The following is an 18,828-nucleotide window of genomic DNA, read 5'->3' on the forward strand; positions in this document are numbered from 1 at the left end:
GATACTTGAAGATCAGCAAGCATCCTCTGCCACCCCGCTGCTTGGCGCAGATCTCGCAAATCGCAAACACTTTCTTGATTGCGTACAAAGAGTGTCGATTTGGCACCGTTCCCGATCCCGGAGTGACAGCTACTGCCGTCTGAGCAGCCATGGCGGAGAGCAACTCTGCGAGCATCAGGATGCTCGCTACCGCGTCGGACTGAGAGTTCAGCGAGCATTGAACCAAAACTTCAATGATGGCGGTGAACTGCTTCTCGGTGCTATCGCGTACCTGGCTGGCGAGGAAGTCAACCACCAGCCGGAAGATGTCCAAGTTGGTCTCCTTCGGCAGATTGCGGAGCATCGGGGTGATCACAACATCGAAAAGCTCTTCCTCTTCGACTGGCGACGAGGTAGCGTATCGGTCCCGGAGTAAATGAAGCACACGTAAACGGACGTTCGGCCGAGTTTCCCGGAGGAAAAAGACGTCCAAAAGGGTTGCCATTGTTTGAACCATGTCAGAGTACGCCGCATAGTTGATAATGTTGCAAAGGTATTCTATCATCGGGTATGCTGCTATATCGGACAAATGCGGCCCGAATCTGAGTAATATGTCCAAAACTCTCGGCCCTACAATGCTGCCTTGTTCCAGATACTTCATCTTGAGTACCAGCTCCAGGATGTTGTTGTACAAGGTCATGAAGGACTCGGACTGCTCGCCTCCCGGTACGTCCTGGCCCCCAGACCCTGTTTCCAAGTGAGCCGATATTCCTCCCAAAATGTCCACAATGGCCTCCCAATCCAAAACGGTCAACGTCTCGGTATTCTGCACGATTAAACCCCGTATCGCCAGGAGAACTTCCGTGTCGATCACGACGTTCTTCCACTGCGTTGCTCTTTGCAGATAAGGTAAGAGATATACATAGCGGCAGTTCAAACTCTTAACGCGTTGCGAGCCCCAATTCGACATCCCGATGAAAAAGATTGCACCGCGGGCGCCCAACGCCGCAACGGAGGATGTGTTCGGATTCCGTGTCAGAAATGTGAATAACTCTTTCATGATATGCCGTGCCCTGTGAGACTTCAACAAATTCCTCATGATCTGCCAGCTCTGCTGGGTCAAGAGATCCGCATTGACAGTGTGTACGAGAGTAGCAGTCACGGTGGGTATAGCGGTGAGCGGCACAGTGCCGTAGCGGACCACGGCATCAAGAAGCATCAGCACATCGCGAATGAGGTCGATATCGGGCGTTCGGGATGCTATCGAGCAAGCTGACGACATAACCTGTGATATCTGCGACCCATGCATGCGAATGAAGGAAAATTTGACTACATTGACGACCAAGCTCAGAAGGCTCCTGACTTGCGCCAATTGAAGATCTTCGATGGCGTGATGAGCTGCCTCCGACATGGGTGACTTTAGGTCCCTGACACCAGCAGGGTATAAGGCAGCGGACGCCTCATCAATCCACTGAGCTAAGCGATTGAATATATCTTGCTCCGCCTCTCGTAAATCACGACCATCGTTCGTTAGACACTTCAAGATGTCCAAGCGGACGTCCAGAAATCTGCGGCCCCATTCGTCGCTGATGACCCTTTTGAAGATGGACAAGCGAAGCAGTTCTCCGTGAACCTGCTTACTATGCACGCAAGTCTTCAAGAACCTCAGGGCGGCATTGCAGAGCCTTTCCGGGGCTTTTACCGAAGCAAAAGACTCGACAAGCTGCCATAGGTCCTCCAGTTCGGCTGTCAAGTCCAAGGATTGAGTCGCTGACGTTAGATCCTCAATTGCCCGCTCCCGTTCCGCTTCAGCCACAGGGACCGCCGTATCAAGCTCGCTGCATAGTGAGTAAAGGCGCCGCCATAAGTCGGCCTCCTGGGCAGCAGGACCAGGCCCTACACCCCCCTCTTCGACCCGGGATTTGAACCGTTGCTTTAGACGTTCGACAGGGTTGGACATACGAGTCCGGGATACGAGCGGTGGATAATATTATCGGTTGAGACTTTCTTTGACAACTATCGCTTAGACGATTTCATCCACAGGATCGAGTTAAATTTTTGAGTTGCTAAGGAAGACTTCGAAATTTGCTCCAGGCCGATTTTGTTTCACCAGGCCGATTTTTAACTTCTTTTGCAGAAGCTCAGCGGCAAGAGCAATGTTTAATGTACGGACGGTAAGCGGTGGCGTTTCTTTTGCAAGGGTGATTGGACAGCCGACACCAAGACCGTATCCCTCGTGTCCTGCGCGAGGCTTCCGAAAGGAGCCCTTTCACACAGGTGGAAAACCAGGAGGGCAGGCACGACCGCGTGCACATGAGCGCATCCGTCCAGACTGCGCTAATGTATGTAGAATTGCGGAATTGCCGCATTTGATTACGCCACGCCCTCTTGCATAAAGACAATTGAACTTTCCCGTCTTGGCCCTTCATCCAGTTGGGAGCCATACCATACCGCGCCGTCGCCAAGTCGAAGACCGCGTTCACGCGTTTTGTTTGTCGTCGGAGGTTGGGGAACTTGGGAACAATGGGAAGGCATTGCGTGCCATTGAAACTGAAGGGTTCGCCAGAGCATTCGAAAGCGAGAACCTGCAAGGTTGGCTTTGTGATCCAGAGCGGCACTGCAAGGACTGCAAGGTTGGCTTCGTGGTCTAGAGCGGCACTCAATGTTGGGCTCGTGGTTTAGAGCGGCGCCGGCTCCGGGGTGCTGGGCTCGAAGGGTAACAGTGCGGCAGTGGTGCTCTTCTCAAAGGGTAGCAACGCGGCGGCAGTACTCCACGATTAAGAAAGACCGGACGGCCAAGGAGCCGAAAGATGTGAAGCCAACTTTGGGACGACCGGGGAATAACCTGAAAATGGGGATCTGCGGGCTCCCAAACACCGGCAAGTCCTCTTTCTTCAATGCGCTCACGAATAGCGCGGTACCTGCCGAGGTAAGTGAAGTGCTGTGGCTAAAGATTTCGAACCTTCTAATGTCATCGTTTTGTAGAATTTCCCATTTTGCACGATAAACCCTAACGAGGCGCGCGTAGCCGTTCCCGACGAACGGCTCGATTGGCTAGTGGACTTCTATAAACCGGCATCCACGATCCCGGCATATTTGAGTGTCACGGATATCGCCGGCCTGATCAAAGGGGCAGCCGAGGGCCTTGGTCTGGGCAACGCCTTTCTGAGCAACATTCAGCAAGTGGACGGACTGTTCCACCTCTGCCGCGGATTCGACTCCAGCGATGTGCTCCACGTCGAAGGTCGGATAGACCCCATTTCGGACCTAATAATCATTCAAGAGGAGTTGAGATTGAAGGATGCCGACTCGCTGAACAGATTGCTGGAATTAAAGAAGAAGGAATCTGCCAGAGCTGGGAAGAATAGTGCGAAAAAGATGGAGGAGTTGGATGTCTTGCATAAAGTCCACGAGTGGGTGGTTGGACAGAAGAAGGAAGTTCGCTCCGGCAACTGGAGTGATGAGGAAATCGAGGTTATCAACTCCCTTCATCTTCTGACCGCAAAGCCGGCGGTGTTCCTGGTACGAAATTGCTTCTCAGGTTTGCCGAAAAGTAAGGCGTCGTACTGACTGTCCCCTTAGTGCAACATATCAGAGAAAGATTTCATACGAATGTCAAACCCGTGGATGCCAGTCCTCAAAGGCTACCTTGGGCAAAACCATCCGGACGATCTGCTGATTCCTTTCTCGGGGGAATTGGAAACAACACTAGCAGCAATGAATAAAATACAACAAAATACCTATTTGACGGCGCTCTCCAACAAATACGATGCACCAAAATTGGCGAAATCGGCCTTGCCCGACATCACGTTCGCGGGCTATGACGCGCTGAATCTGCAATACTGTGAGTGGCGGTGGTGATGACCTTTTTCGCCCAACGTTCTCGCTCTTCTTTCTCATTCGGTCCAACGCTTGAAGTCTTTACCGGGGGCCCCGATGAGGTCCGCGCATGGACGATAAGAGCAAACACCAAAGCACCTCAAGCGGCTAGCGTTATACATTCAGTACGTTTCTTTCCAGCCGCAAGAAAGATTCTCGCTGACTTGTTGATGCTACCGTAGGATTTGGAGAAATCATTTGTGTTGGCCGAAGTCATGAGCTACGACGATTTGCGATCGTATGGCTCGGAAGCTTCGGTGAAGAATGCTGGGAAGTATGTGCAGAAAGGAAGGGATTACGTTGTGCAAGACGGTGACATTATTTGTAAGTAGCCCGATGATGCTCCCCAGACACTTTCCTCAGACTGACATAGGTTTGATCTCGGCTACAAACAGACTTCAGAGCCGCGCAGGCTAAACGATAGAGTTGAATGGACCAAGCTCTCATATAGATTGGATAGATAATTTAGTTGTCATAATTTTATACCCCACGGATAGCTACTGCTAGGATCGTGGAATGATGTGAGGAGGATATCCCATACCGCCTTGATGCCAAAAAAGGTGAAACGAACTATTCTACAGAAGTAATACTCTCCCGACTCCTTATTGCACCTGCTCTTTGATGGCCCCCTTCCTGTGCAGCATGCTTTCCCACTTTACCCTCTCCTTCCGGTAAAGCAGCATGGCAACCCTCGCGTCCTCAATAGACGAGTGCTCGCCGGATTGGATGTCCAAACCCAACAGCTCCTTCGCCAGTTTTCGTAGAGCCGGAGACCGCCCGCGGGCGAGAGCGCGGAACGGTTTGTATGTGACTGTGTCGCGAATGAGACGTTGTGGATGGGTGAGTAGGAGGGCGTTGAAATCGTTTTTCAAGGCGTGTCCGACCACGATGCGGTCTTTGATCAAGTCTGCCACTTCCTGCTGTACTTGTTTGAATGGAACGGCTACAGACAAAGGAGCGATGGTCAGCTATGCTTGAAGAGAACGGAAGTTACAACGCAGGGCAGTCCTCACCATTCTTCAGCAGCTCGGGCGTGATACCACTGACAAACGTCCTGTAATCCGTTATGGTCTCCTGCGCCTGGACGTACTTGTCCATAATCGTATGGCCATGGAAGTTGACCAAACTGACCCGTGCCAGTACCGATTGATCCCCGTCCAAACCGACACCCACCATCTCACAATCCATCCCAATGTACTTCCCGATTTTGTTCTTCGCGTGCTCCGACACCTCATCCGCTGCGGCGTCCATGATGGCCTCCGCCGACTTTTTCGTCCCACTGGGGAGAGTAGGAAACACACGTTCGCCGCTCGTCCGAACGGATGCCACTGTGATGGCAGCCCCTTTAGACTTTTTGCGTGCTGGTTCGTCATCCTCGTCGTCGCTGTCGACAGCGTTCAGCGAGGTGTCCATCACCATATCCAAAATCTGCAGATCTCTCAGCAGTAGCTCTTTCGCCTTCTTCGATTCCTCCTCAAGAACCGCAGTTGTCCCCGCAACATCCCCGTCATCCAGCTCTTCATACCAGTCTTCAATCGATTTTGTCGGCAGGGCATTTGTTGCAGGTTCCGGTTCGTTGGTGGTGGCCAAGGGCAGGGCGGCCTTGCGCAGAACGGCAGACGACGTGAAGCCTCCAGCTATCTCAAAATCCGATCCCTCAGAATCAACGTCTGGGATGCCGTCCGGGAAGTCTTTCGCAGACTTTTGACTTTCCGGTACAGCGCCATCATGCTTTTGTGCATCTTTCGATTTTTTGTCATATTTCGTCGGTTTTGTGACTTTCCGCTTCTTTGGTTTGAAGAGAGTGTCTACAAACTCCTCGCCCTTTGCATCTTCCACCTCGGCAGCTTTCCTCTTTGATGACTTTGGTGGTTGAGGTTGCTGCGGTTCCGGTGCGTTCTTCGGCTTTTTGACCGAAGCGGCAATAGACGTCTTGGCCATCGGCTTAAAATCATTAGATATCGGAACTTCCGACTTCCGTGGTTTCGTGGATGGGTTTGTCGCTGTTGCGGTCGCCGCTTTCCCCGTGGTACTCCCTTTCGTCTTGACAAGTTTTTTGTCACCAGTAAGAACGTGCTTTGCTGCTGCAGGCACTGATTTTACACCGGCCTTCACAACCGATTTGACATGTTTCCTATCACCCGTGAGTGCCTTCTTGATTTTCGAAGGCTTGTCTCCCGCCTTTTTTAAGGTCTGCGAGACAATTCAACTCAGCACCAGGCTCGTCGGTGAAATTGAGAAGCAAGGGAAAAAGCTTACCGCACTGAGCTTCTTCCAGTTGGATGAGACCGAAGTCTTTTTCACCATTGTTGCTGCGGGCACCTTGGACATTTGCCAGTGTGTTTGTGTGTTGGTTTTTCGTTGGTACAGTACATCCGAGAAGAGGAATTTTGTCGACCAGCAGTCAGACCAGCACTGCTCTTGAAATTCGCGGACACCGCTCGAACCCTAACCCGGACACAAAAAAGCATAAAAGGACCAGCCCCTCATTGCAGCGCCAGGTGCTGGAACCCTGTGACAATCGCCGTGGGAACAAGCAGACCCTCAGCGCTACCCCCAACCTGTATATCCAGCAAAACCCGTCGCTCACACTCATCGACGTCGATTCCCTGCGGCTACACAGCCCTCGAAGTTTGTATATAGGGCAGCCATGCAGAAAGCAGCCGGTCCAGCGGAGAACGCACATAAACCCAGAGTGCAAAAGCCTTTCCAATTATAAGTATCAAATGGCCAACCCTCCCATAGTCATAGTGTCAGATACCAAGTGGACTATTGTCCTAACCAGGGCCCTCTTTTTCTTCTCTTTATGCCGTCTACCTATTGTCGCGTGGAATCTACACATCTCACCAAAAAGTCGTTCTGGATGTTGACTTTGAAAACCGCTTCATACATGTGTGTTCTTTACTTGGCTTCTTTGCGCATATCCCATGTCTCAACATGTCTAATACCGAAATACCCGATCGTGTCGGAACAGGGCTACGTCGTCCTCACGATCCTTCCATACCTTGCCGAACTGAAGCAAATACGGCTGAATAGCCGGCAAATCAGTATGTGAACGGGATTATGCCATTGTGTCAAACTCGGTGAGGCTCATATGCACCCCTGTGTTCGCTTGCATAGCCATCCACAATGTCTTGGTCAATGAGCTACCAGGGAAATACACCTATGATGACCCTCTGACACCCGTCGTCCCGCCATCAACGCTGAAAACTGCACATCACCACAACGAATACCGACAGCAATACATCTATGCTTTGCAAGAAGCTGATGAAGGGGAATTGCTCATCGACATCCCAGAGCCGATTTTGAAACAGCAGGCTCCCCAATTCACTCCCTCGATCAAATCCCATGATGGAAATTCTACAGGAGAAGCGAATCGTTCGAGCTTAATCTCCCTAAGCCCTATCGTCATACGCATTGACTTCAGTCTCAGAAATCCTAATGGCGGGATTCACTTTGTCATACCTGAGGATGTAAAGACACTGGAGGTGAAGGATCTCGCCAGATGTAGTTGCCGAGGCGGTATTAATGCGAATTTTTTACAGAGATTTCCACAACTGTACACACACAACCAAGCACTTTCGACGCGTATGTGGATTCCATGCATAGATCGGTATCAGGAAGCCTGCACGTGGGATATCAGCATCATCATCCCTGCTACGCTACGGCACACATTCCCACATTATTATGAGGAGGGTGTGCCAGATGAGGACGATGAGGAGACGGGTGAAATCATCGGCGATAGGTCGATGATTGTCGTCTGCTCCGGAGAACCGGAAGAGGAGGTGATGCATCCCAAGCAACCCACCAAAAAGATCTGTCGCTTCTCTTTGAGACGACCAATTGGGGCCTCAAGCATCATGTTTGCCGTGGGACCGTTCGAGGTTATACCAATACCAGGGTGGTTCAAGAAGTCTCGGGTCCAAATTCAGGACGGAAGGGAGGAATCGCCTGAGGAAAATTCGACGGACACGGCGGAAGCAGATGGGGAAGAGGACAGCGCCTCGGAAGGAGCTTTTGCTTTCTGCCTCCCAGGACGAGAAGATCATGTAGATTATACCGTCAGCTTCATGTCACAGGTAGGAGATTTTGCATAGCTCCAGGTGACTGGCGAAGGACTCATAACCCCTCCTTGTAGGCTTTACATTATTTTGAACAATATCTCGGCGTACCGTTTCCTTACTTGTCCTACAAGCAAATATTTTTGGAAGACACATACAATCCAGTAGCCACTGGCGCCACTATATCATTATTCAGGTAAGCACCAGGCATTTGTCAGACCCGGTCGGTCGTTCGGTTCGCTGACAAATTTACATCTCATGCCTAGTTCGCATCTTTTGCTTCATGAACATATTATAGACCAAACGTACGAGAGCATGCGCCTGCTTTGCCGGGCCTTGGTTTCTCAGTGGTTTGGTCACTTTTTGGTGCCTAAATCATGGTACGCCGAGACTGATCCGCTTGGACCGTCCTGCTGGAAGCTAACGCCGTCCGGATTAGGGCTGACACGTGGCTTTTGGTCGGATTGACAAACTACGTTGTCGCGTTGTTCTTACAACGATTTTTTGGAAAGAACGAATACAAGTTCCGTTTAAGAAAGGTATGGCCCCGAAGGTTGTGAGGATCATCGCCTCTCTTCCGCGCGTCTGAGCCGATCTTCACGAAGGACATGCAACGCGTGTGCGAGCTGGATGTAAACCAACCCCCGCTGTCCCCCATCCCGATACCCATGGACGACACACAGAGTGGGGATCACCACGCGACTGTCGATCCACTTATCCTGCAGCACTTTCATCCGGACGACGATTGGTCCTCGGTGCGATCTGAGTTTGTAGGTCTCAAGTCCTACGTTGTCCTACATATGCTGGATCGGAAACTCGGCAAAGGCGTTCTACGGAAAGTCATCACGACAACGCTTACAGCAGCTTCGAATGGCGAGCTCCCCAATGGGTTGAGCACCCACAATTTTTTTCGTTTGGCGCGGAAGCTCACTGGAAAAGGGGAACTGAAGTCTTTCGCTGATCAGTGGGTATATGGCAGCGGATGTCCCCGATTCAGCTTCAAATACAACTTCAATCGCAAGAAGATGGCGGTTGAGTTCAGATTCCATCAGGAGAACGTGAATGGAGGGATTATCGGCAGTACCGCGCGGTTCTCAGGCCCTTTTATGATTCGAATCCACGAGCCTGGTGGGACCTACGACACTGAGGTCCACTTGGAAGAGCAGGATAAACAATATGATATCCAGTATCACACGAAGTACAAACGAATCAGGCGAAAGGCCGTCACTGGACCTAGGGGAAAGAAAGGGACAGGCGAAGAGCAGGAGGCTGTACAAAACGAACCTGTTGAAGCAGATGACATGAGAGGCGAGAATGCCGATTCGAAGGGTGACTGGCATGATGAGGAGCCTGACAGATTGGATTTCGAGTGGATACGCCTGGATCCTGACAACGACTGGCTTTGCGTCAAGGACTTTGAGCAGACCGAATTCATGTGGGCGTCTCAGTTGAAGAAGGACAAAGACGTGTATGCGCAGTTGGATGCAATAGCTGGGCTCAGCAGACTACCGTCTACGGGAACGTGCACGGTGCTGAGCGAGTTCATCAACAGAAAGATGTCGTATTACGGATTGAGAATGCAGGCTGCAGCGGTTCTGGCCAGATGCCTGTCCGATCTTGCCGTCAAAGGCAGTGAAGGAGCCCTGGTGCAGCAATACATTGACGATTACTGCTTCGTACCGAAAGAGGGTTCCTGCGAAATCTACGCCCGGTCCCATGATTTCACCGAGTTGGAAGAGTATTATGTGCAAAAGTCGATTGTCAGTGCGCTCGGAACAATACGCCTTGACGACGATTATGCACCGAAATCTTGTCAGCGCTTGCTGCTCAACCTACTGAAGTTCAATGACAATACGAACAACCAGTATTCCGATAACTATTTCATGGCCAACCTGATTTTGGCCCTTGGTGATGCCTTTCTACCGCAAAGCAGCCTGAAACCGAGGAGACCGCCAATCGTTGCGCCACGCATTTCAGCGACGTCCGGAGATGTAGAAGAGTTCTTCTTCGGTGGGGATAGCGACGACGAAGACTTTACCGTCAGTCGTGCGGTTACCGACATTCACGAGGCCGCGTATTTCAAGGAGGCTTTGGAAGAAATCGATCGTCGGTGCCTATTGGATCGTTTCATCCCGTCGTATCATAACACAGTCACGATTGCAACACTGAGAGTCAAACTCAAATGGATGCTGGCTGGACTCATACCTGTGGATGTGGGCCTTTTCCTGCAACACGCACGGCAAGGCCATTTCTTGGGGGTGCGATTGATGGGAATAGATGGGTTGTTTCTCCTGAAAGGCCTGGCGTATAGTCAGGTCGCGCGCTTCTTACTGGCCGTTGTGGCCGATGATCCCGTACCGTATGTGCGTTATCATGCGGCAAAAGCTTTAGCAGAATACGTTGAAGTCCTGGTCGCGGAAGGCAAAGCGGTGACTCCGGAGAATGGGGCTGGAGATCCCTTATCGAATGGCGCAGGGGCGAACATCAACGAGTTCGATATCCTTCGTTGGCAAATCGCCGCTCAGCCTGATACGGCTCGCATCGTGTGGGAATTGATGAATTCTGCCAAAACCTTGGAACATCGAATCAGAGTGAACCTACTCCGCTTCTGTGAATATCTTTACGACCCTGCGCCTGAGGACAAAACGCACGGCGTCAATGGAGGAGCTCATACGAAGCTGAAGATTAAAATGGCGATCAAGAGACCTCATGATGAAAGTGGCAGTGAGGACGAGATGGCACTGTTGCCACCCAAAAAAGTGACACTCAAAGATGGCAACAAGCGCAGGAAGCTCGACGACCACAAAATCAAATTGAAGCCGCAACCTCCCCCGGAGCCACTCCTTCCTCCAGATGCGGGGTTCCTGGCGATTTGCGAAAAGTGTTTGGATCGCTTGATATGTCACGGGTCCTCCGCTCTGTTTGTGTTCCCGGTCGACGCTCTCAGGAACGCAGAGTACTATCGCATCATAAAGAAGCCGATGGATTTGCAAAGCGCGAGACGAAATGCTAGCACCGGAGTTTACGCGAACGACATCAACCGGTTTTTGGCTGACATTCGGCTGATTTTTCGCAATTGTTACGAGTATAACGTGGATGACAGTAACCCGTATCGACAAGCAAAGAAGCTTGAGACGTTCTTTGAAGAGTCTGTCGTCCCGGATGTCATGAAGGCCGTGCAAGAGCTGGCAGATAAGAAGGCAACGGCCATGGCGGAGGCGGCGGCAGCTGAGATGGCGGTGGCGGAGCAGGCCCAGCGTGTAGCCTCGCAAGCTGTGCAAGAAGAAAAAGCTGCACCGCTCTCTGCCTTGCCCAGTCCGCCTCCTGCGGGGGAGTTGTATCCAGCGCAAGAACCTGTCCGCGAGCTCGTGGTGCCCTCAGTACCTGCGTTGTCGATAGCGCCGGCGGAACAGCTCCAAGGGACAAAGGGTGGAATGACTGCACAAGAGTTCGATATGTGTCTCAAGCTGTGGAAAGTTGTTCACGGCAACCCTGTTGCGTACTGGTTTTACGCTCCTGTAGATCCCGTCGCCCTTAACATCCCTAACTATCCCCAAGTGATCAAAAACCCGATGGATCTTTCAACCATCAAGTCGAAACTTGACCAGCGGATCTACAACGCACCCTCGGAATTCAAGGCAGATGTCCGTTTGATGTTGAATAACTCCCTGCAATTCAATCCTCCCGGTACACTCGTCCATAACGATTCCAAGATTCTTTTGCATGATTTTTCGAAGGCATGGAATGAGCGCGCCAAGTATCTGCGCGACCACTCGACTTCGAATGCAGCCAACAAGGTTTCGAAGATCCCGACGGGTGACGACAAGGTGGGTACGCCACCTCCATCCGCAGGACTCTCCTCCGCCGACTACGCGCAATGCTCTCAAGTATTGAGGAAACTATCGAATGCCGGTCCGATCGCCGAGCCGTTCTTGGAACCGGTTTCCAAAGTCCTATACCCGTACTACCATGAAGTCATCAAGTCACCAATGGATCTTCACACGATTCGTAAACGATTGGAGGGCAAGCGGTATAAAACGTTGCGGGACTTTGAGGCCGATGTCCGTTTGATGCTCAGCAACTGCTTCACTTTCAACCGACCTGGTGATCCGGTGTATACTCAGGGCAAAACCCTCGAAACAATCTTTGAACAGAGCTGGACGAAGCCGAAAGGGACAGCAATTTCAAAGAAGTCGTCAAACGCTGGCTCCCTTCCCGCTAGCCCAGCGCCCCACACACCTCCGGCGGTTCCATCCCCAATCGGCCCCCCACCTCCCGTAACTGTTCCGGAAGAAAAGGCGGAGCTACAACCCGGGGACCGCAAGGCTTTGCAACGCCTGCTTCAAAAACTGCAAGCACATCCTGCCGCAGCAGTTTTCTTGCAGCCCGTAGATCCAGTTGCGCTGAACATCCCCCATTACACCCAAGTGATCAAGAATCCGATGGATTTGGGCACAATTCAGAAGAAGCTGGACTCAGGGTCGTATGTGACGCCGGCTCAGCTTGCGGCTGATGTGGAGTTGATGCTCAGCAATTGCTTCACGTTCAACCTACCTGGTGAGTGCATAATCCCCGGCCAGAATACGCAAAACTATGATTTTTTTTCTCACTTTTGCTTTCTAAAGAGGACTGGGTTTATGGCCAGGGCAAGATCTTGGAAGCAGAATTCAAAAAAGCTTGGAAAAAGCTATTAGTTCAACAAGGGACCTCGCAAACAGCCGCGAAGGCTGCGGTACGGCAGACGACGCCGGCCAGCGTCGCAAGAGGCCCATCCCCAGCTCCCTCGCGTCCCGCATCGGTACTGCCACCGCAGCGTCCGTTATCGGTGACGGACGAGGCTAAAATTCGCAAAGCTCTCGATGCGGTTAGCGCTTTCGAAAGTGCGGGCATCTTCACCGTCCCAGTCGATCCGCTCGTGCTACCGGACTACCATCTCAAAGTCAAGAACCCAATCGATCTGCAGACGATGCGCGGGAAACTGGATGCCAATGAATACCTGTTGCTGAATGAATTCGAGGCTGACATGAAACTGCTCTTTGACAACTGCTATACCTATAACGAGAAGTCGAGTTACGGGCATAACTGCGGGGTGGCAACGGAGAAATACTTCAAACGATTGTGGAAGAGTATAAAGGGCGCATCTGATTCCACAGAGGTACGAATTCGTTTGTTACATGGACACTATCGCTTTTGGTTGTTAAATCTTTCGGTTGGGGATGCAGAAGGACAAGAAGCGTATGGATAATACACGCGAATCAAGCAACGGATTGTGGAGCGGGAACGCAGCTACGTCCGCCACCGATCAAGTCCATTTACAGCAACATCAATCTAACTCCAAGCGGAAGAGGAAAGGCGGGGAGGATGATGGTCAGCGCAAGAAAGTCAAAGTTGAGGGCGGTGCCCGAGAGGAGAACGTCCCCCCAAATTCTGGGGCCCCTCGGCCGTCTGTCAAGCTCAAGATTAGCGTAAAGAAATAGGAAATGGGCTGATTGGTTTATATCATTCATGTCTTCAGAACGTAAATATGATCGAAATTGCGGTCTCCTATGAAGAACATCTTCAAGGTTCATTCTTCCTGGCTTTCTCCTGCACTACACTAGTGAAACTTCCTAACGTGGACCCCACAAGCTATCGCCCCAATCGGTACCGAGCGGGATTGAAGTTGATCTTCGCCTCCTGCGCACCTCCGCCTTCCCTCGCCGGTTGCGTCGGTTGCGTTTTTTTGCCCAAGTGATTGCCCTCAATGAACGTGCGTACAGACTGAACTCCGAATTGGCATCTTTTGCACGTTCCAACATTTGCCGATGTTCCCTCCGCGTCTTTCCTCGTGGCCGCCGCCGCCGCCGCTGCAGATGTGGAAAGTAATCGCTCAAGAATCTGGATGCTGCCGGCATTTGATCTTTACGCTCATCCTCCCCGGCTTTCAACTTTCCCTTAACGAGGTCCCCGCTACCACCAACGCGGGTTTCTTCTACATTTGCTGAGCTGGTAGGGACTTCGTAAAACGAACACCAATCCGGCTCGACAGCCTTGCTTCTTGGCACCTGCACAGCGTGAATCAGCTGAACACCTTCCGGCATCCGGGGAGCGTATATCGCAACATTTGACTTTGCTATGTCCTCAGGGCGGGGGTCGCGCCCCAACTCTGCGGAAGCAAGTAAAATGTCCTGATCTCGACTTATAGGATCTCCATCTTTCTCATCTGCGTCCGTTAAACTTCCGGGATAAGGCATCGATTTAGGATTAGCGTCCCCACTTCCAATTCCAGCAGCGGTGGCATAGACGTCCACCGATGGCTCATAGAACTCGAATAGATCGCTTTCGGAGATGTCTGCATATCCCTTGGCCATCTCAATGAACTCCGAAACCTCAGCCAAGTACTCGGGGATGAAGTCTTCATGGCCGTATGCCTCCGGGGATGGATCGATCAAGTCGATCAGATCGAGATATGGATTCGCCTTTGTCCACGCATCTTCCAATAAGTCTTCGTCAGAACGTTCTGCATGACGGTATTTCGAGGAACGATGAGGCGCCGGTTGATGCTTTTGGAGGTCGGGGCGCTCAAAGCGGAATGACCCTTTACGATAACCCCGTACGCTGTTGCAGCCGGCTCTGCTCTTCTCGAACGGAGCGGCACGTCGAGAAGAACGTAGAAGCGGTGAATATAGCAAGGAGCTACTCAGTCCGGGAACGTCCAGACTTGACGGGGTGATAGGGGTGATAGAACGCAAGCGAGAAGAGCGGATTGACCACTTTGAGTTCGAGAGATGGATGATCCACGTCAAAGGATGCGTAGTCGTTTTCCAAGTTGCCATCCACGCTCAACGCCGAAGGGCTCTCTCGCCAAAGGACATCGACCAGGCGGTAAGGCCTCCTCTTGTCCAAGTTGTCTTCGGTTTTCGAAGTTTTGGTTTCGATGGTTCGACTCACTGAGGGTTCGACTTTTGAATTCAGAACTTTGAAGAGAAACAGTTCGCTCTGTCCGACGCGGTGTCCGACGATTCATAACTCGTCTCTCATCTCCCGGACTTTTCCCAACTTTCCCCTACCGGTACTACTCAGGGTACTACTTGGACTCTAGATCTACGCTACCACGCCTGCTGGTGGGTCTGGACTCTGGAGTGTCCGGAAAAGAGTTAGTTATTCGAGTATTCCGCTGTAGGGAAGGCAGCCTACATATCGCTCCTCCCAACACTTCGCCCTTCGAACAACAATGTCCGCCAGTGCGTCGATTTTCGAGGCGGACCAAACGCTTCGCCGCCGGCGGCCGTCTGGCGACGAAAGCGCCGGTGCGACGACCTCCTCTTTGCGCTCCATTCGTTCAAATACGACACCTCGCACCCGGGTGTCGAGGAGAGCGAGGCCGGCTCAGGCTGGACCCATAATATCTATCTGGGACGTGGCCACCATAGGACTTCTGTTTTTCTATCTATACCTGGCGCCATATACGAAGGTGGAAGAGTCGTTCAACCTACAAGCCGCCTACGACCTGATCGAGCACGGGCCCCAGAACCCGCAGATCTTTGACAACCTCGCATACCCTGGAGTTGTGCCGCGGACTTTTGTCGGTCCTCTCGTCATTTACTGCCTAACGTATCCCTTGAAGCTGCTATCTATGCCTTTATTCACATGGCAGTACATTGTCCGCGGCGTATTGGGCCTCGCTGTTGGCATCTCGCTTGCGCGTATCCGTCGCGCGGTTCATAATGACTTTGGGCCCGTTGCCGCCAACTGGTATGGGGCGTTCACGGCGGCACAGTTTCATCTGACATTTTGGGGAACACGGACTCTTCCGAATACATTCGCATTCGTTCTGGTGAACTCGGCATTTGCGCTCTGGATCGGGTCACCACGGACGATGCCCACTGACATTGAGGAAGAAAGCTTTGGAGAACCATATGCGTTGAAAATGACGGCGCTACTCGTGTTCACATCAGCAGTGTTTCGATGTGATGTAGCGTTGCTGACGGCCGCAATCTTGATTGGCGAGTTCACCCGCACCCCTTTCGTTCCGGTGATCAAGCATGCGATGAAAACCGGCCAGTTCTCGGTCCTAATCACAACAGTGGTGGATTCCTGGTTCTGGCAACAAGTTACGTGGCCGGAACTGTCAGTATTTCAGTTCAACACCGTCAAAAACGGGTCGGAAGCGTATGGTGTTATGCCATACCATGCCTATTTCTCGCGTTTGCTACCCAAAATGTCTCCATTGGGCATTCCCCTTGTCACCTACGCGTTCGGAGTGGAACCGAGAACGAGAAGGTACACCGTACCCGTCGCAGCGTTCGTAGCGCTGTACTCCTTCCTTCCGCACAAGGAATGGAGGTTCATCATCTACGCGCTACCGATCATGAACGCAATGGCAGGGGTGGCCGTCGCACACATCAGTAGGCCCAGCGCGGACTGGCGAAAAACACGGCGTTCCGCTGTGCTCGCGCTCAAGTTTTATGTGCTGGCACATTTCGCTGCGTCGTTCTTCATGGCTTACGTTTCGTCATTCAACTACCCTGGTGGGGAGGCGCTGGCCCGCGCAAACCACGATATATACCCGTATCCCACCGCGGCCTCTGAAAGTCTAAGCGAAGCCGACAGGCCTTACGTTCATCTTGATGCACCCACGGCGATTTCGGGTGCGTCGTTGTTTGGACAGGATCGGAGGATCAGATACTCGAAGAACGAGACGTACTCCACACCAGAGGAATATTTCAAGGAAGGGTTCACACATCTGATCACCGCCGATCCACACTTTCACTTGGGCTTGCGGGACGAGCTCAACCAAGAAGCGTGGACACCTGTGGAGGTCATCTATGGGTATGCCGGCCTCGAGAGGTATCCCGGGGGTCTGACGGCTTGGGCGAAAGATGTTATCCACAGGGCTGGCGACGTATTACGACAAGACAAGCTGACGAGAGCGGCCTTGATGATCCTTGACGACGACCCTATTGTAGCCCAGCCGAAAACGCGGCCACTCTCGGTCTGGGATGTCCCTGTGATCCCGGTCATGATTCGCTTGGAGCCTAAATTATGGATCTTGGAGAGCATACGATATCCCGTTTTTCCTTGAGCTGAGCCTGTTTCTTCTGTTTCGATAGACGCTGCACACTTCTCATTTTTGTTCGTGCTACGACGCTAACTGAGAGTTTGGGCACGCATGGCCGGCGTTGCGCCTTTACGCTCGTTTATTGCAAGTAACTGTATCTATTGTTCTTCGCCAACATTGTACATTATATCTATCGCTAGCGAGCCTTTCGGTGCTCGGGAGCATGACTTGTCTCATAATCGATATGCACAAACGCCCGTTCCACATTCGGCAGCGTTTCGATCTTATTCTGTAGCGCTTCTGCGATGTCGTGCGCTTCGCATACGAGCATATCGGGTGGTAGAACGATGTCGACCTCGACGAAGAAGTTGTTCCCGGCGTGGTATGCTTTGCAAGTGTCGACTTGTTTGACTCGCGGGTCGTGGGTCATGGAGATATAGGTTACTTTCTGCAGGAACGCTGAGTCCGCGGTCTTCCCCACAATGTACTGAACGTGCTCTGCAAGAGACGATAAGGTTAGACTCTGCGTAGCACATGCATGGCAGTGATACAAGCACTGTAACTTTACCCCATGCCGTGCTAGACCAAGAACGCAAAATCAAGAGCGAGATGAGGATGGCGCCAAGAGGATCGAGCCACCACACAACTTTGGAACCCAAAATCGAAAGTGAGATTCCGACGGAGTTCATAAACACATCGTTTCGGTGGTCCTGCGCCAGGATTTTCGCTGATGGATACTGCGACAAGGTTCGGCAATAGAGATACAGGGCGATTTTGACTCCGATGGCTGCTCCAACGAGTCCTATAGAGATCGGGGACAAATCGATGTCGTGGGATGCGGATATAAGTGTACGTACGCCTTCGATCTCATTTTGGAAAGCGTTAGTTCAGATGTCAATCGTATCGCATACACAAGTATCAAAGACTTACCAGCAACTGAATAGATAATGTTCCCATCATGATAGAAAAGATCAGAATTCCAGCTGTTTCCATTCGGGTCTTGCCCGTAGGGTATAGCAATGGGTTCTCCGTCAAGGCGGCCTTTCCAGCAAACACGAGAACCAGTGACGATGCCAAATCCATGAAAGCGTCAGCCGTCGTGGCGAACAATGCCAAAGACCCAGACAAGACGGCTGCGACGAGTTGTAGTGCGAATAAGCACACATTGGCGACCACGGATCCATATACCGCAATCTTCAGCTTCAGAAGACGCCTCTCCTCTCCCTCCTCTACAACGTCTGGCGGACGAAGAAGGTCGTCGATGAGCTCATTCTGCTTTTCGTAAAATTTCGATAGCTTCCTCTTTCCCGACTTGGAGAGGTTTTCGAGCTCCGAGTCCGAGACTTTCCGTTGACGAAGCAGTAGAGGGTCACTCTCGCCTCCTCTGACGACTTCGAGGTCAATGTCGACAGGCGTTGAGAGACTGCTGCTCATGACCGCCATCGACGAGGCATTGTGGCGTGCGCTTTGGAGCGATAGTCTAGGGCTGGTGATGATTTGAGGGTTTGCTGACAGATCGGTCAGTTCTACTGTCGACGTCATGCCGGAAAGCTGTGTGGAAGGATAACGGGTTTCCTTCGCCCAGCACTTATGCGAAGTTGGGCAGGGGCCTCGCTGGGCTGTCTTGAGAGAGGAACCAGGACGAGATGCGAGCCTTTGGAAGTTTTTCTAGTCTGCCTGACGTCTTTGGACAATTAACTTTAAATCGCCAGTGTACCGAATACTTGGACATTTGGAGGTTCCGACGGTACCGAGGGTCATTTAGCGACCATGGGTCATGAACACGGATCCCGTTATCCCGTTACTCGGTAGGATCCTCGTCATCGGGAGACGTCTGAGCTTCAGAAGTTCAGAGCAGTGGGTACAGCG

At 51.9% G+C, this 18,828-nt stretch overlaps 7 protein-coding genes across 7 annotated transcripts; 4 read left to right on the top strand and 3 right to left on the bottom strand.

The window, feature by feature from the left end:
- Positions 1-2,641: 2,641 nt before the first annotated feature.
- Positions 2,642-4,190, top strand: EV422DRAFT_498868 (P-loop containing nucleoside triphosphate hydrolase protein; the record flags this gene model as incomplete). Its single annotated transcript, XM_053068049.1, has 5 exons — positions 2,642-2,908; positions 2,965-3,501; positions 3,562-3,823; positions 3,898-3,983; positions 4,041-4,190. 5 exons carry the CDS (start codon positions 2,642-2,644, stop codon positions 4,188-4,190), a joined length of 1,302 nt encoding a protein of 433 aa, XP_052923537.1.
- Positions 4,191-4,460: 270 nt separating this feature from the next.
- On the bottom strand, positions 4,461-5,109 carry EV422DRAFT_498838 (ribonuclease H-like domain-containing protein; the record flags this gene model as incomplete). Its single annotated transcript, XM_053068048.1, has 2 exons — positions 4,461-4,801; positions 4,872-5,109. The coding sequence occupies 2 exons, from the start codon at positions 5,107-5,109 to the stop codon at positions 4,461-4,463; spliced, it is 579 nt and encodes a 192-aa protein (XP_052923538.1).
- A 948-nt stretch (positions 5,110-6,057) lies between these two features.
- On the top strand, positions 6,058-7,217 carry EV422DRAFT_172844 (uncharacterized protein). Its single transcript, XM_053065096.1, has 4 exons — positions 6,058-6,573; positions 6,699-6,750; positions 6,833-6,905; positions 6,979-7,217. Exons 1-3 carry the CDS (start codon positions 6,141-6,143, stop codon positions 6,873-6,875), a joined length of 528 nt encoding a protein of 175 aa, XP_052923539.1. The 5' UTR covers positions 6,058-6,140; the 3' UTR covers positions 6,876-6,905; positions 6,979-7,217.
- Positions 7,218-7,448: 231 nt separating this feature from the next.
- EV422DRAFT_498747 (uncharacterized protein) lies at positions 7,449-13,164 on the top strand (the record flags this gene model as incomplete). Its single annotated transcript, XM_053068041.1, has 10 exons — positions 7,449-7,778; positions 7,997-8,115; positions 8,186-8,299; positions 8,359-8,458; positions 8,525-8,603; positions 8,694-9,910; positions 10,007-10,820; positions 11,148-12,476; positions 12,545-12,651; positions 12,757-13,164. The coding sequence occupies 10 exons, from the start codon at positions 7,449-7,451 to the stop codon at positions 13,162-13,164; spliced, it is 4,617 nt and encodes a 1,538-aa protein (XP_052923540.1).
- Positions 13,165-13,198: 34 nt separating this feature from the next.
- Positions 13,199-14,925, bottom strand: EV422DRAFT_602002 (uncharacterized protein; the record flags this gene model as incomplete). The annotated part of the gene is made up of 5 exons (XM_053073712.1): positions 13,199-13,765; positions 13,825-14,418; positions 14,516-14,594; positions 14,670-14,848; positions 14,919-14,925. 5 exons carry the CDS (start codon positions 14,923-14,925, stop codon positions 13,548-13,550), a joined length of 1,077 nt encoding a protein of 358 aa, XP_052923541.1. The 3' UTR covers positions 13,199-13,547.
- On the top strand, positions 14,915-17,298 carry EV422DRAFT_172931 (Alg9-like mannosyltransferase family-domain-containing protein). Its single transcript, XM_053065097.1, has one exon. It carries the CDS (start codon positions 15,133-15,135, stop codon positions 16,981-16,983), a length of 1,851 nt encoding a protein of 616 aa, XP_052923542.1. The 5' UTR covers positions 14,915-15,132; the 3' UTR covers positions 16,984-17,298.
- Positions 17,156-18,393, bottom strand: EV422DRAFT_569637 (cation efflux family-domain-containing protein; the record flags this gene model as incomplete). Its single annotated transcript, XM_053072785.1, has 3 exons — positions 17,156-17,457; positions 17,528-17,825; positions 17,890-18,393. 3 exons carry the CDS (start codon positions 18,391-18,393, stop codon positions 17,156-17,158), a joined length of 1,104 nt encoding a protein of 367 aa, XP_052923543.1.
- Between the last annotated feature and the right edge of the window lie 435 nt (positions 18,394-18,828).

This window comes from Fimicolochytrium jonesii (assembly GCF_025526975.1).
Source record: "Fimicolochytrium jonesii strain JEL569 chromosome Unknown EV422scaffold_21, whole genome shotgun sequence".
NCBI lineage: Eukaryota > Fungi > Chytridiomycota > Chytridiomycetes > Spizellomycetales > Powellomycetaceae > Fimicolochytrium > Fimicolochytrium jonesii.

Coding starts and splice junctions, on each gene's coding strand:
- EV422DRAFT_172931 (XM_053065097.1), top strand. CDS start 15,133: ATGTCCGCCAGTGCGTCGATTTTCGAGGCGGACCAAACGCTTCGCCGC.
- EV422DRAFT_172844 (XM_053065096.1), top strand. CDS start 6,141: ATGAGACCGAAGTCTTTTTCACCATTGTTGCTGCGGGCACCTTGGACA. Junction 6,574..6,698: donor GTGCAAAAGCCTTTCCAATT/ATAAGTATCAAA, acceptor TGGAATCTACAC/ATCTCACCAAAAAGTCGTTC. Junction 6,751..6,832: donor TTGAAAACCGCTTCATACAT/GTGTGTTCTTTA, acceptor GTGTCGGAACAG/GGCTACGTCGTCCTCACGAT.